The 12,889-nt window shown below is 46.3% G+C and overlaps 1 protein-coding gene across 1 annotated transcript in view; it reads left to right on the top strand.

Annotated features, from left to right (window-relative positions):
* Window positions 1-12,889, top strand: part of LOC115323545 (venom metalloproteinase antarease-like TtrivMP_A) — a 195,646-nt gene that overhangs the window by 70,483 nt on the left and 112,274 nt on the right. Inside the window, exon 3 of the mRNA XM_040217617.1 lies at window positions 12,470-12,562. Coding sequence (XP_040073551.1) covers window positions 12,470-12,562 — 93 coding nt within the window. The remainder of the gene's footprint in view (window positions 1-12,469; window positions 12,563-12,889) is intronic.

Raw genomic sequence — 12,889 nt, 5'->3', positions numbered from 1 at the left:
CTCTTTTGCACAGGCTATGAAGTTTGTTAGGGGGTGAGAAGACGATTTCCAGGTTAACTCTATTAGCTATTTTCCTTAGACAGTGGGAAAAGTTGTGAATATATGGCACAATGATCGGTTTTTTGGCCCCGTCTTTTTCCTTTTGTTTAATGTGGTCCTCTTGCTTGATGTCTTTGATAAGTCTTTCGGCCACTGATGTTAGCAAGGAGGTTGGATATCCTGCGCATTTTAGTCGCGAGACTTGCCCGTTGAAGCTTGTTTGCATGGAATGGCAGCATGATTTTGTGATTGCGTTTCTGAGACTTAACCGCGCAATGCTCCGCTTAACACGTTTCGAGTGCGCCGCGTTGAAAGGTAGGAGCGGCTTTTTGCCCCCATTTCTAGCGCTCGAGACATGGGAACGGGTGCTTGAAGCCGATTGCCTGCGGGCAGGGGCGGATCAAGACCTCCGTTTTAGGGGGGGCGGTTCCTCGGTGTAAAACGGGGAGGGGGGTGGGGAGTGTTTATATTTTTTGTGGAGTTATCGTTTTTACTAAACTCTGATAACATAACATAGATCTTGAGAGCTTTTGTATCGGTTTGCCTGTCGGGGATGAACTCTTTGAATTAAAGCCTTTCGGGTGACCACGCTAGAGGTAAGTATCTAGAAAATTGTGGTGGCACTATCCTTTCTGAACACCATAACGCAAGGAATTTTGTAGTTAATAGGAAACGGGATTACTCCATTCGCGTGGCAGCGCGCTAGAAATAGAAAAAGAAGTTTAACTACTGGGGATGAATGTTTGGTGCTATAGCGGCTGTGACAATTGCAGACAGTGCAACTTGATGGCTCAGATATCCCCGGCAGGGCTACAACTTTTGGGCTCATTTTGCTTGAATATTTATGTATTCTCGTTACACCCGCAGAGTATGTACGGAGAGTCAACCTTTGCCAACTATACGGAGGAAGCTCATGCAGCTAATGACAATGCGAAAAACGCTTTAATCTAAAACTCGGCTGTTCTTTGAGATTAAACTTGGCATAGAAAAACGTGGTTTTAAAACATACTTTTTATTGTCGCCGGTTGCTTCAGTGGAGCGAGTACCTTGCAAACAAGCGACAAGAATGGCCCGGCGGCTTCGATGCTGCTCGCGGCGTCAAAACACTGTTGACGCAGCGAGCGAAACGAACGCTGCCAGGCAAGTTCGTCGGTTGTTCGCCGTATATTTGGAATGTCCAGAGCGCAGCACATGCGGCATTTCCATCCCAAACTCGTGTTTTTACGTGTTCTGGATGCAACTCGAGAGAACGAAAACGAATAATTGTTGAATATTTTTGAAAGCGTGTTGCAGTTTGGCAACTATAACTTTTAAACTTAGACAAGACCTTCAACCAGTAATGGATCCTTCCAAATTATATTTAATTGCACTTCGTCTGGATATTTTCTGTACGAAAGGAACCCTTACTTGTTTCTACGTAGTTAGCTCATTCGTCAGGGTCGAGAGGAAACGTGCAGAGATATGATGGGGCAGAGCGGTTGTCCGGTCGGCGAATCTCAACTGGGCTAAAGGCCGATCACGGCTGCAGCATGCTTGGGAGTCGGTGTTCACTCGAACGGGCACAGGCACTGTCTATTTAATTTATGTATAGTCGCATCTTTGAAAGGGCTCGTTTTCCCCAAGTCCCTACGTAGGGAATTCGAAGCCGCAGTTGCAAACCAGCAAGCCCCACCTCTGCTCCGTTCGACACACACATATTCGCCCCTGCAAAGCCGCGCGAAAGCTCTGCCGTCAATCGACAGAAGCCGCGTTTAACTCGAAAAGTATAGACGGCGCCAAGGGTAGACAAGGGGTAAAGGGCGCCTTTCCTAAAATATCTCCCGCCGCCCTAAGTTGAAACGGCATTGTATGCAAATAAATGCCTACGGCGTCGGCTTGAGGACCCCGTGTAGGCCTCGTACCGTTTATCTTTCTTTTATTAGCTTCCCGCCAGGAGAAGTCGTACCACAGGCAGTATGAAGCCCATTAGAGGAAACATCTCCCCCTTCTGGCGCTCGTCGGCTTCTTTCTGTATTCCGCGCTGCGGCGCGGATCCTCGGTGAGGGAGGCGAGGACGAAAGCGGGCTTATGTTTAAGCCGAGGTCATGGGGAAGTCCGGAGCGTCTTCAGGAGAAGCTCAGACCCAGACTACACTGTACCCAGAGCATTTGCTTCCTCTCTCAGTTGAGAAGAAAAGCAATTGGTCACCTGGTTGTACAAGCTGCACCCCCCCCCCCCACCCCCTGGAACGTCTCTTCGTGGTACGTCCCCTCCGCACTTCCCTTGGCAATGAGCATACCGTGCCAATAAGATACCTTTAGTGAGCCCGTGGGCGACAGCATATCAAAGCTAGCCAAAAAAAATATGCCAAAAGACAAGCCCAGAACCACGAAGAAACCAACAAACGAAAAGTGATGAAAAGGCGGCCGCCAGAAAGGAAGGGTAATCCGCTGTGTATAGGATCGTACCCTTGAGGAAGGCTGCTTGGCGTCCGCGTTTGGGAGCTTTCAGGGCACAAATTTTTCGCAGAAAACCTCCAGAGAGAGAGAGGGATACAGAGGGAGAGAGAAAGGGGGACTAGATATGTTGAAGGTATTTTCCCCCCGTGCTCGACGGGCTGGCCTTGTTTGGAAGTGTGCATGCAGTCGAGGACCCTGATATTTGGTGCGCCTCCCCACTGACTCTCCACTTCGAAACTCCTGGCGCCGTCCCTGTCGGGAAGACGTACCGTGACCTTGACGGAGATAAACCCCACTTTGGAAGCGCCCAGCAGGCGCGTCCACCCACCGCTGTTCTAATCTTTTGTCCCTCTTGTCGATTGCTTACGCTTTTTCTTCGAGCTGACGAAGAACCCTGGGGGGGGGGGAGGGGTTGCCTGGCGAGGCGTTTGGGGGGGAGGGGTGTTCGCCCCCACCGCCCCCCCCCCCTCTTTGGATCCGCCACTGCCTGCGGGCCGCATCCCAGCGAGTCACGGGCTGCATGCGGCTCGCGGGCCGTGTGTTTGAAGCCCTTGGTGTAGGTTGTCAGCTGTGCATGCGTGTCGCGGCCACCTCCACTCTGTATTGTAAACGTTCTAAATATTAAAGACAGGTAACGCACTAACGCAGTCCTAAAGCTGCTTACAGTTTGACAAGGTACCTCATGCTTGGGAAAATGATTCGTGTCTTATCGCAGCAAAAATAAACAACCGGTGTCCAAACACTCAGAACCTGCCGAACTTTAACATTATCAGTTGAACCTTCATGCCACATTTGTGGCAATTTTCGGTAATATTACTTTAAAAATGATGATCAAATTAGCCGGAAAAATCATGATCAATAGCTTCAGTTGCTGGTACGGTTCCCATTTGTTTTACAACAACAGGCGGAGCCAAATTGCCTGCCAACCTCTTAAACAGTTGCGGCTCATCTGGGCACCCCTGACTCAGGGCAGGCAATGGATTAATTTCAAAAGAAAACCTCCACGAAGTGGAGAGCACCAATTTCACATAGAGCAAGTTGACAAACGAAGTACGAAACGGAGTGCCCATGTCATCGACGAATGGTACGACGACGATGCCAACGCAGTCGTCGAGACCGACTGGACGCACGATGCAAGACAACGACCAAGGCCCTCAAAAAAAAAGAAAAAAACCTCCAAAGATATAATTAAAAAAAGTACAATATCAACATAAAATTTGTGGACAATTTACTATCACCACAAGGTCAAAAAGCTTTTTTAACGGTAACTTAGATAAGTCATCAGCCATCTCCCTATGGAAGAATACCTTGTTTTTAATCGAAACGCGAGGACGAACACTCTTAAAAAAGATGCCTCTGAGGATACTTTTTCTAGAGACATTCAACAGATCCGCCAACTTCATATGCGAACGGGCAAGTGGATCGTCAAAGTGCACCAATAGTTTACAGGAACCATGCCACAAGGTCTGGTACATGACGTGTATACCGAAGACACCGCGTGGACCTGCTTGCAGATCCACGCGAACTGCCATAAGATCATCTAAGCGCGGATGGAAGGAAAGCATTCAAAGGCGATGCAATCCCTAGTACAACTTGATACTGCGGTCTTTAACTCAACGCCTATGTGTACTGACCTATCGGCTGTCGTCTGCTTTAGATGGTGTACTCCGGGACTTAAGGCCGCTATCTGTAAAAGCCCCATCGTTGCCGAGACTTCGAAGAGCTGATCAAAGAGGGCCATGAATTCCAGACCATCGTCTGGCCAAACATGTATTGTGAAAGGCATAAAGCGCTCGCCTTGGACTGTCCGTCCGAGATGCCCGTTGATATCAAATTACAGCGCCGCTTGCGCACCGTTACGTGTAAAAGGCGACCACTCACGCAAACCCACCTTCAATAACTCTAATACCTAAATCCCGTTGCTCGTCAATTCCATAGGCGCACATGACACGGAACAGTTCCTTACGTTAAAGCCGCTGTTGAAGGTTCGCCCAGCTGTGAAAAAGCTCACGTTTTGATATGATAGGACCATGTCGTCTGATAAAAACAAGTTTCAAGACGGGCCACTTCAGCTCGGGCTACGCACTGGACATCTGCTATGGACATGTTTGACGGATTCTCAGCTCCCCTCTTACTTTTCCGTATATTACCGGTCTTGTAAAAATGTATTAAAGTTCCACCACGTAACACTGGTGACGTATAAAAACCTGGATGGTTTTTATACGTCTCTAGTTCAGCGGTCTGCTGAACTAGAGACGTATAGTCGATGAACTAGAGACGTAGTTCTAGTTCAGCGGTCTGTATGGTCCTTTATCTGTGTGTGTTTATTGTAGGTTTACTGGCCTTGTCTGAAGTATGAACCGACTAGCTCCGCTTAAGCTTGTAACACAACGAATATATGCACATTAATGTAACATTACTTATAAAAGCAAGCTAGCTGGTGATGATTCACGGTAATAAAACCCGAGACTCAGGAACCCAGAAGTCCCGTTGTGTGCTCCTGAGTCTCGGGTTTTATAACCATGTGTATTAATGCCTCGTTAATTTTGTCACGAATGACAAATGATGGTACGGCTAATAGCTGAGGAAATGAAACGTTTAATTAAGCAAAGTTGTACTCAAAGCAAATCAGAAGAAGGTTAGTGTCGCAGGCATCGATGTCGGCGAAAATGCAGGTTCGAACACTGGGCGAGACTGACTCTGGCTCGACATGCGGTGCCCCTTATGTACAGGCGTGGGCTTCTGGAACAACTGGCGTAAAAGGTTCGGCGTGTAGAACATTCTAACCTCGAAGGGCAACAGGGTTCTTAAATTTACCAGAATGCGACATTTACAGAAATAACAAAAAGCCACTTCCGGTGACAGGAATCGAACCGCGGACCTTTGCGTGGGAGGCAAGCACGATAACCGTTAGGCCACGGGCATTTTTTCTTTTTTAGTTTATTGACTATTTGGTTGTTTATCACCACAGTTACAAAAAGGAGGCTAAAACAAACATCACCCAGAGCTTGGCTGATGCGAGTACATTAAAATTCCTTCAAGGAAACACACTCATCCAAAAGCGAAATCCAGTCTGGAGGCTCAGGTCGTTGGCGGTACACTTCGCGAATGTACAGGACACATTCAATAAAATTTTCTTGGACACGGCGAACATTTGCTTGCGCACGGCGGAAACCCGTTCTCGTCAGTGAAATGTTGTGTAGGTTTAAAACCATAAGCATGGAAAATGTACCTCCACCTTCATTTACGACTGGTAGACATCGAATATTGCGTTGGGTTATAAGGAGAGTTTTTTTTTTATATTGCACTGGAGTATGTCCCAGTGGAAAACGAAGTCCCAGCACTCAATAAACACATGTTGTATTGATTCTGGTTTTTTACACAGTAAACCATTTATCGACCATGATACGTATATCACTCTTGCCTCCAACAATGGTTTCACAGTAGAAGTACCTGAGTGCAGCTTGAAAAAAAGAGGATTTAATAGAGGGTTTAAATGGTATTATTTCAACCCACTTCAGTACGTCAACACCAGGGCTGTCGCTGTGTGATATTCAGTAAAGAGGTACCGGCATTAAAATATCCACCAAATTTTTGTATAGTTTTTCATCTTACAGTACTTAGATAATCTAACCAAAAAGGAATACTCAGTATTCGGAAAAAAAGAAAAACTTCCCGCAAATAGACTCATGGCCCTGCACAAATAACATCACTCGCAGACACGACGAAATTCGATAAAACATTTCACAAACAAACCTGCACAACTGTTCCAAAAAAATAATGGTGCTGATCTCTCAGGGACCTAAACTGCGAAACAATTTGTCTTTTACACAAGTGGGACAGGCCGAACCCACCACTACGAACAGAACGAAACAAATTGGTTCGGGAAGATTTTTTCCATACTGAGGCCAAGATGAACACCGCGAATACTCGGTATAGCCTCTGCACGTTGATCCTCGTTATGGACAGCACTTCCAAAATATACCACATTTGGTATTAAAAAAAAAAAAAAGAAAAGGTTACAAATTGTGGCAGGTGCCAACATGGGCAAATCTCGGCCCCTTCGCTCTTCCGTTTTTGTTCTGACCCTTTTAGTCTCCTCCTACCAATACTCTGTGATGTCTGGAAAATGCTCTAGCGGCACGCCAAGGTACTTGATACCAAAGCTGTCCACCAAACTTTAAGAAACTTTAAGCCACTTGGAGTGGTGGTCCAGTCGCCATGCCAAAAACCAGCATATTTGTCCCAGTTGACAACACTGCCTGTTTTCTGCAAAAAGAAGACTCCAGGCTCACTACCTCCCGAACACTACCTGGTCAGAGGAAAAAAACGGCGACATCATCTGCATAAGCAAGTATTTTGACATCGCAGGCTTCTAGCTTAAAACTACAAATTCTTTCATTGTGAATGAGTCGCAAACAAGAGGCGTCTAAATACATTGTGAAAAGCAAGGGTGATAATGGACAGCTTTCCCTCATTTATGATCGTACGTGGACATCTTAAGAGACGGACTTATTTGCGGTTAAACATGTGGTACAATCTGAGTGGGTCCATTTTTAGCCCTTCCAAAATACTCAAACCGACCTTTACATATTTCAAGATATTAAAAAGAACATAATGGGACACCCGGTCAAATTCCTTCTCAAGGTCGAGTTGGGACATTGCTACTCAACCTTCAAAAGTGTCAACACATTCAAGATCTCTTCTGGAAACGTGCTTAATAGTGCAAATAGTGCGGTCTTTTATCACGCATGTTCGGTGCGGCCCTACAAGGGACTTGATAACATTTTTCAGACGCCGAGCAAGAACTTCCATGTATATTTTATAATCTATGTTTCTTACACTTATGGGCCTGTACGAGAAAAAGGAAAGACGCTTTATTGAATAATCAAATTTCGGGATGAGCGCTGTATGCGTTCTCCAGAAAGACGATGGCAACCTTTTATTCTGACACGCTTCAGTCAGGACTTGATAAAGCACACGTGTTGACTTTCAAATTATTTGTAAAAGTCGGCACCCAGGCCGTTTGTCCGGGCGTGTTGCCGCTACTTACTCGTCAATGGCCTTTTCCAATTCCCAAACGCTGATTGGCTCTTCTAATTGGTTACAGACGTTCCTTTGCAGCTGCTGCCGTTAGGCCATGGACACGCTGTCCACTTGGCCAGCTGCGCGCGCAGCATTACTTTTTCTTTAAAAACTGCATCACCCCGATGCAACACAAAACAAAACAGAACAAAGCAAATAAAAAGAACGGTAAACTAAAGAGTGATTTGGAACACTTGAGGTCTACAGCCCTATTGAGCGTACCATCGCTTGAGTCGACCGACGTGAACCACCTCGGGTTGCGATCAGCGTCGCGATGATGCGTGCGTTCCGTCCTAGTTGAAATTTCCCAGGAGCCGAAGGACTTTGTATAGTCCAAAGAAGCGCTTTAAAAGCTTCTCGCTGAGGCCACGACGTCGTATCGGTGTTCACACCCACACCCGTTCTCCGGGCTGAAAGTGAACGTCCAGACGACGAAGGTTGTAGCGGCCAGCGTCGAAACGTTGCTGGTCTTTGATCCGGACTCGGGCGAGCTGCGGACTTCTGGTCGCTGCGCAACCACTTGGGCGTCGTCACTTCCGTCGCCCGCTGGCTCGTGAGGTAGCATGGCGTCAAGCATCGTGGTCACCTTACGACCAAGCTCCAGCATGCTCCTCCGGTGGTCTCCTGAACCGATGTGTTGTAGGTGAATGTGACATATGGCAGGACCTCGTCCCATTTCTTGTGTCCCACGTAGACATGCATCGACATAATGTCGGCGATGGCCTTGTTTAGGCGTTCTGTCAGCTCCATTAGTCTGAGGATGGCACACTTTGGTTTGCCGGTGATTGGTGTGGCTGAGACGGAGGATCTCTTTCACCAGCTCTGCCATGAACGATGACCCGCGATCCGTAACCAGAAGTTCGGAAGCGCCGTGGTGGAAGAGGATGAACTCGGTGAAAAACTTGAAGACTTGTAGAGCAGTTCCTGGAGGAACGAATATTGTTTCGGTGAACCGCGTGAAATAATATGTGGCGACTATTATCCAGCGGTTTCCCGGCGTTGATGGCGGGAAACCGCCATCAACGTGCGAAGTAAATTCATTCCGGTCTGCTGGAGCGGCGTGGCCGGGGGAGGAATTGGCTGCAGGAGGCCTGCTGGTTTTGTCGGCTGTTTCTTGCGTCGCTGGCCCTCGTGGCACGATCGTGTGTTGAGGTGAATGGTATTCGGGAGCTAGGACCAGTAATACCTCTCATGAGTTCGGGCCAGCGTACGGCTGCAACAAAGGAGTTTAAACGTCGGTTCGTCTGGGCAGGCTTGGAAGATATATGCTCTTTGAGGTCGGAAGGAATTACCAGCAGCCATGGCAAGTTGTGTCCGAAGGTTTCCTTGTAAAGTACACCTTGTCGAATGGCGAAGGCTGGCAGGGTTCTCGAGAGGACACTAGGGAGAGTGCACCCTCGTTCTTCAAGGTGCTCGACTAGTGCGCGAAGCTTAGGATTGTCTCTTTTTCGCCATGTCATGTCGTCGGCGTTCACTGCGCCTAGGAAGCACTCGTCGTCATCGTCGTTGCTGCTGCAGGGAGGTGTTTCGACGGGGCTCTTGGCAGGCAGTCGGCGTCTCTGCACTTGTGGCCTGACGTCTAGACCACAGTCATGTTCAACTCTTGCGGTCAGAGACTTGTTCGAGAGAGGCATTTTGAAGCATTCTCGAGGTTCGGAGGTAGGCTTAGAAATGTCGCGTGCGGAACTGGCTTAGGAATGCCGCGCGCGCAGCTGGCCACGTAGGCAGCACGCCCGTGGCCTCGCGGTTATCGTGCTGTCCTCCCACGCAAAGGGCCACGGTTATCAACATAGTTGCAGCATTAAATCTTGATCTCTGTTTTCACAGCTTAATGGCGCGTTCACACTGGAAGCGGATCCGCAAATACGAAGCGGATCCGCGCGTTCTCGACCGCAAAGCGGTTAGGATATCGAGCGGTTGGAGCGCATTTTGACAACCGCTTCGGAACCGATTTCTCCCAACCGCTTTCCCAAACCGCAAAGCGGCAACCAACCACAACGCGACGCTGACGTGACGTCAGTGACTTTCAAAACAAGATGGCACCTTTCGGGGGCGTCCAAGGCACTGTAGTCCTAGCGCTGTAGTCTTAGCTTTCGACAGATCAACGGAGAAACTTGATGTTCACGTCCGTCACTTGAATCGGTCGCGAAAACAATTGAGTCGTAATTTCAACGAACTTCGCAGCGTTGATTTGGTTCGGGTAAGAGTTTGTTTATTATTCCGGGTGCTGAAGCCCAAGCTCGCTGACTTGCTAGTCTCTGCCTCTAAAACGTCGGAACCCGCCCCTGATCGACCGAAATGTCAGCTTTTCTACCCGCGATAGTCGCGTGAACTATTGAAAAGCTTTCGACGCCGTGCATGGCCACCACGAAGGCCGATAGAGACGTCGTGAGCTTGATTGCGTAGCCAACGCGCTACCGCGGAGGGTGCACGGTACCTGCGCTAGCTCGACCTGTAAAGTTTACTACTAATAAAATAAAGGGAACCTACTCAAGGAATAAAGTTTAGTTACCAGACAATGCAGAGGTAATCCATAAGGCGTTTATTTGAGCTTAATGTCAAACAAACAGTAGACTCCATCGACGAGTGAGTGACGAGAGTAGAGTCCACCACCAACGAAGCCACGACCGGCTAGCACCGAACACATTCCCCCGCATCACGGTGTACCCCACCACTCACAACAACGAGAGGGGAAAACTGGCCCTCTATCCCGAAAACAAGGTCAGCTATTCATGCGGGAAGGGTCCATTTCAAAGAAAAGGTCGGGGGCGCCCTGTTCTGAGTCAGCAAGGCGCGCCTAGCTGGGCTTTGCTTGTGGCGAAGTCGAGGGAATTGCAGGCGAGTTTGGCGGGTCCATGCTTCTTTTTTCGCTGCCTGAACTCGTGATGCGTGCGAACATCCCCGAGAAAATACTTCCGAGTGCCAAAATAGCAAAAGTTTGACTTTGGATCTTGAATTAAAGAGGATTTTGGATTGTAAACCAGGGTTGCCAAACGCAAGGACGCAAGTCTCGAAAGATCGCGCGTGATCGCCGAGAAACCGCCAACCGCCTCCCGGTGTGTCTGAACGGGGTCGCTCGCGAACCGCAACCGCGACCGCTTCGCGAACGCGGATCCGCTTCCAGTGTGAATCCACCATAAGAGTGCACATGACCGGAACATGCATCGTTACTCATTTTTCCAATTTCCTTAGCGTATCCCTGTTTTGTACTTACCGGCCCATTTTTCAAACTAGATTTCCGTGATACTTTTTCGCCTGTTTTGGAATACCCATATAGTTAATTTTCTTGTAGATATTTTTTATTTTTCAATTAGCGCGGCATTAGAAAACAAGTTTTGTGAAGCTGAATGATTTTAATTATAGTCAGAGATCTCCAAAACAAAAATATTCTGAGGGATTGATGCACACTATTTTTAGGGATTGTCCAAAGCATTTTATTTTCTTCCACAAGATTGTATGCTTAATCTTTCGAGTGTTTGAACATTGAAAACTGCCTAGTTATCTGAATTTAGAATTTTTGAACATAACACAAGGAGTTACTTTTTAAAACCACATGTGATACAGTATTCCTAAGAAACCTAAAGTTTGATAGTTATCCGCTTCGATTTCATTCTAATTACTAATTTGCATTTATGCCATACTCATTAATGTTACCCTTAACTCAGACTATTTTCAGATAATTGCCTGATCTATAGGACGATTAGGAATCGAACAGACCGTATTTTACTAAACCATGACCTGGAGATTCTTTATGGTGTATCATTGACACATGGGTAAAGTATTTTAAATTGGAAAAACATGACCTTTACTACTAGAAGCTTCCATAGCCTTTGCTTAAGAACAATTTATTCACTCACTGGAAAGGTATCAAAATACAAACACTGAGGTGTTACAGTGATCGAATCTTTAAATTGAAAATTCGCCTGCATTCCCAATTCACGCAACTTCTCGTGCGGAGGGATTACAATCTCTTGCTAAATTATTATTTCTATACAAAATAGACTCCATGCTCGTTAAAGAAACATTCAAAAAGTTATTAAATATTCAAATCAAAGAAATAAAAATAGGGGGTGATACATATCTTCGAGGCTTACACTTCACGAAACAGTGTCTTCCAATTAAAAAAAAATGCTATTTCTGTTTGATAAGAAGACATATTTCGCGACCGACGACTTCTTCATAACTTTATTATACCAGCCCACACAAAGTTAAACCTGCTCAAACACTTCGACTTTTCCCGAGACTATATCATGTGCCTAATATGGATTATGATCTATATCACAAAATATTTTTGACGCCCCCATTTTAGTTGACAACAGTCGCGTGGAACAAGCTGCCAGACTGCATACTAGCACTAGAGCATGTTTTAAAATTTCAAATGTGTATGCGTTATATGCTATAAAAATATTGCACACGCTTTTTTGTCACATAGAGCCATGTTGTTGCATTTAATGCAACATTTTGTTAAGGGGTAATGACACTTGTCTATAACACGCGATAACGCGAATATCCCGGGGAAGCGGGAATATTCGCGCTTTCCAGGGATGCTCTATAGAAGCTGGCTAGTTGCAATAAATGTCACACTTGTGACATTCGTGGCAGCTAACTAGCTTGTAGAGGCCACGTTTACTATAGCTGCCATCATACATTTCTTTATTCACTTTCTACCACCTTACGCAGCTGCCTCACCTGTTTATTTTAAGTGCACTCACAGAAATGACTATACATGATTAGACAATTATTCCATTAAAAATATTTTGATACGTAATTGAACAAAGTCTGTTTAGGAGAGTGCAAAGTTTCCTCTGGGTTGTCTTGTACCAAGGAAAATAACCGAAGTTCAATATACATTGTCTTATGCTGTCTTCAAATACATTAAAGAATTGATGCAATGCACTTCTTTTCAGATGAATGGAAAAGTCCTCGAACGAAACCTGTATCATGACAAACACAAATTGGCGGTGGTTGAGGTGAAAGAGAAAAATGGAAATGTGGAAGTGGTAAGATTAATGCAGGGGTGTAAGAACTGAAATATGTATGCGAGGGTGTAAGCATGAAAACGGTGTCATTTGTTTTTAAAGTTTCCCCAAATGATTATAACCTTACTTCATATATGTACACAAAGAAATCAGAACTACCAGAAACTCTAGCTGTATCGCCAAACGTTTTGATTTTCCCAAGTTTAGAACTAGCCGCGTAAACCTGCAGATGACAAAGTTTTATAACAGATCATTTAAAAGGTATAAGCTATTTTCAAAAACCACCAGATTTGCGCGCAACGGGGGGAAAAAAACCCTCTTAATTATGGTGATAAACCCGCGGAGCAC

This window comes from Ixodes scapularis, unplaced genomic scaffold (assembly GCF_016920785.2).
Source record: "Ixodes scapularis isolate PalLabHiFi unplaced genomic scaffold, ASM1692078v2 PGA_scaffold4__175_contigs__length_147842914, whole genome shotgun sequence".
NCBI classification, from domain to species: domain Eukaryota; kingdom Metazoa; phylum Arthropoda; class Arachnida; order Ixodida; family Ixodidae; genus Ixodes; species Ixodes scapularis.
The sequence above is the reverse complement of the archived record's forward strand: the minus strand, read 5'-3'. Positions and strand labels throughout refer to the sequence as shown.